General features: G+C 41.6%; 1 protein-coding gene across 2 annotated transcripts in view; it reads right to left on the reverse strand.

Annotated features, from left to right (window-relative positions):
- The window catches only part of B3GLCT (beta 3-glucosyltransferase), a 113025-nt gene that overhangs the window by 99699 nt on the left and 9725 nt on the right, over positions 1–3601 (reverse strand). Inside the window, exon 1 of one of the 2 annotated variants that reach the window (XM_037734856.1) lies at positions 2893–3064. The exons of the other annotated variant lie outside the window; for it this stretch is intronic. Within the exon in view, the coding sequence (XP_037590784.1) occupies positions 2893–3049 (157 nt within the window). The 5' untranslated portion in view covers positions 3050–3064. Of the gene's footprint in view, positions 1–2892; positions 3065–3601 lie in introns of those variants that run through there. 2 annotated transcript variants of the gene reach the window in all.

The following is a 3601-nucleotide window of genomic DNA, read 5'->3' on the forward strand; positions in this document are numbered from 1 at the left end:
AAAAAAAAAAAAAAAAAAATCATCTTTTTGGTTACATAAAATATTCTTCCAGGAGTGAAAATAAGTCATATCCCTAGAAAGAAATGGCACTGCTATACTTAAGATATGTTAAACTCCTATTTGATGATACCTATACTTGTTTTTGTTTTTATTTTTGTTTTGGCTAAACCCCCAGCTTTACAACACGCAGACAGGTAGATAAGACTGCTTTCTTCTCCAACTTCTAGCAAATCTTTGGCGCGTGCACGCGCGCGCGCGCGCACGCCTGTGTGTGTCTGTGTGTGTATACACATATATTACCCATTTTTTAAAAATTTGATTTTTTTTAACGAGTTGTGGGAATTGTTTGTATATTCTGGATATAGGTGTATACACATACACATATATATACACATACAGAAGTTGGGAGATTTTATATATATGTGTGTGTGTGTATATATGTGTGTGTGATATATACATATATACACATATGTAGAGATGTATAATATATACATATGTGTATATATAATGCACATTATATATCATATATACATATACACATATATACATATACATACATACACATATATACTTATACATATACGTGTGTATATATACACATGTATATATATACACATGTATATATATACACATGTATATATATACATATTTTCTCTCTCTTTATATATACGTGTGTATATATATATATATATATATATACACGTTCCATTGCACTTGGCTGTTTTTTTGTTTTGTTTTTTAAGGAAGAGAGCCTTGATTGACAGAATAAATACATTTAAGCATTTACACACGATAGAGAGAGAGAGTGTGTGTGTGTATAAATGCTTAAATGTATTTATTCTGTCAATCAAGGCTCTCTTCCAAAAAAAAAAAAAAAAAAAAAAAAAAAAAAAAAAAAAAAAAAAATTATTTTTTTTTTTTTTTTTTTTTTTTTTTTGAGACAGGTCTCATCCTGTTGCCCAGCCTGGAGTGCAGTGGCACTATCTCGGCTCATTGCAACCTCTCCCTCCCGGATTCAAGCGATTCTCCTACCTTAGCCTCCCGAGTAGCTGGGATTATAGGGCACGTGCCATCATGCCCAGCTAATTTTTGTATTTTTAGTAGAGACGAAGTTTTGCCACATTGGCCAGGCTGGTCTCAAACTCCTGACCTCAGGTGAGCTACTGGCCTCGCCTTTTCAGAGTGCTGGGATTACAGGTGTGAACCACCACACCTGACCACCAATTGGTTTTATCTTTACATTTCTATAATCTAAATAAATCAAAAGAAATCATCAAGGAACCAAATGTGGCCAGGTGTGGTGGCACATGCCTGTAATTCTAGCACTTTGGGAGGCTGAAGCAGGAGGATCACTTGAGGTCAAAAAGTACAAGACCATCCTAGACAAGATGGTGGGACCCTATCTCCCCCCCAAAAAAAAAGAAAAAAATTAAAGCTTAACCAGGCTCACTAGTGCGCGCCTGTAGTCCCAGCCACTTGGGAGACTGAAGTGGGAGGATTCCTTGTATCCAAAAGTTCAAGGCAGCAGTAAGCTATGATCATGCCACTGCATTCCAGCCTGTTCAAAAACAAACAAACAAACAAACAAATAAATAAAAATAAAAAAGAAATCAAATGTATTGTGAAGGCACAGAATATGCTATACCACTAATAAATCCAATCTTAAAGTGACTAACCATTTATAGAATTCTTACCAATAAAAATCCTGGTTTCATGGAAATGAAAGAGAAATGGTGTAAAGGGATGAGCAAAGTGAGAAAAATTAGCAAGGGAGGCAAGAAATTGCCTGTCACCTTTAACAATGCTAACAAGAGTACATTCTGCAAGTTGAGTCTGGGCGGGCAAAGAAAAGGAGAAGTGAAGGAAAGATGTCTCCATCCTGCCCCCAACCAAAGCGGCACACAGGAGTGGCTACCTGGGGCTCAATGTTTGCTGCTTGTTTTCATATTAATTTCCAGATTCAGTAGGGAAAATATTGTTGAAAATTTGGCCTTAGTGCTTTAATGTGCAGTTGGAGAAATAGTCCAAGGTAAATCATGCTTTTATATATGCCAAATGCTGTTTAAAAGTAATTTCCCCTTTTCTGTTTTCAACATGAATTCTGGTAAATTGCAACAGGGAACTATATTTAAAGTACAAATCAGGGCAGGCAATAGAAATCAGACCTTTTTCATGATAACTTTAAATAATTCAAGCCAACGAATGTGTTAGCATACCTAGATGGAGAGATAAATCAAGATTTTACAACTAGCCTGGGACTATGATTTATAGGCCAGCCTAAGCCCCAGAGTGCAAGAAAGCTGGCAAGTAATTAATTGCAACGCATTTAAGCAGCACTAATCAACTGTCTTTCCTTGTTACTGAGAGAGCGCAAGGGACCCCCATTCCACGCAGGAAAGATGATTGTGCCTTCTACCTCCTAACTTGATTTTGTTCCAATTCTCTTAATTTGTTTTCCCAAACTTTCCCAAGAACATCTATCATAGAAACCAAATGAAATACTAAAAAAAAAAGAAAACCACAAAGCTGCCAAATAACTCCACCTCAGAGGGCACCGTCAGGAACCAATGAGATAATGCCTAAACCCTTTGGCATCAGCTCAAAATATATAAAAAGCTCAGCCAGCAGCTGCGGCCATGCTGGTGACCACGATAATGACTGACAGTCTGGGCAGTGTTGAGGTGGCTGCCTGCTCTGCACAAAAGCCAGGAGGGAAGACATAAAACCTGGTACCTGTGGCTTTGCCACCCAGGCCAAAGCTCACAGAAAGCCGTCTTGGAAGCACACATGGCTCGGGCGCTCCTTCCAGGCTACGCAGGCTGCCACTTCTTTTCTAACACGCTGTGGGAGGAAGCCTTAGGGGCTTCATTTTCTTTCCTGTGACCTACTTACAAAGCATGTCACCCAGCCGGCTCCAGCCTCCAGCAGCTGCCTCTCCGTGGAGCTTTCCAGGATTAATTCCAGGTCCTCCAGGGGGCCTTAAGCTCCAGGATACATGGCTCATGGCCAATTTATTTGTTTCCAAGTACCCACTTTGAAGATAATCCATGACAGCAGAGGGACAGAAACAAACACTGCTGCAGCCCAGCAACAGAGGTACGGTCTGCCTTTCCCCATCCTACTGGGACAAATCCACTGTCCCATGTTCTCACAGGAGCAGACAAGCTGGGTAGCAGCTCCATCTACCACGGAACACCACCTCCAACCATGGGACGGAAGGCCATGTCACTCCACACTTTTTTTTAAGGGGAGTCAGGTGTTATTCTCTCCCTCTCGGGTTTTACACAAGGCAAGCCAATGGCAGGGCCAAGACTTATGGTGGCAGAAATACCTCAAAAGACGGAGTGACCAGGGCAGGGTACCTGGAGGGGAGGGAGTGACCTGCTGGGCAGGGACCCCTGTGAGGAGGGAGTGACCCAGCTGGGTAGGGTCCCTGTAAGGAGGGGGTGACCCGGGCAGAGAACCCTGTGGGGAGGGTAGCTGGGTCTAAAAATGAGGCTGAAGGTGCCAGGGGCCACATCATGAGATGGGGCGGTACTGGGGAGTCAGGCTTTTCCTGAGCCAGGAACAGCTGTCTGAGGTTTTAAGGAGGGAATGCCGT

This window comes from Cebus imitator, unplaced genomic scaffold (genome assembly GCF_001604975.1).
Source record: "Cebus imitator isolate Cc_AM_T3 unplaced genomic scaffold, Cebus_imitator-1.0 Scaffold678, whole genome shotgun sequence".
NCBI lineage: Eukaryota > Metazoa > Chordata > Mammalia > Primates > Cebidae > Cebus > Cebus imitator.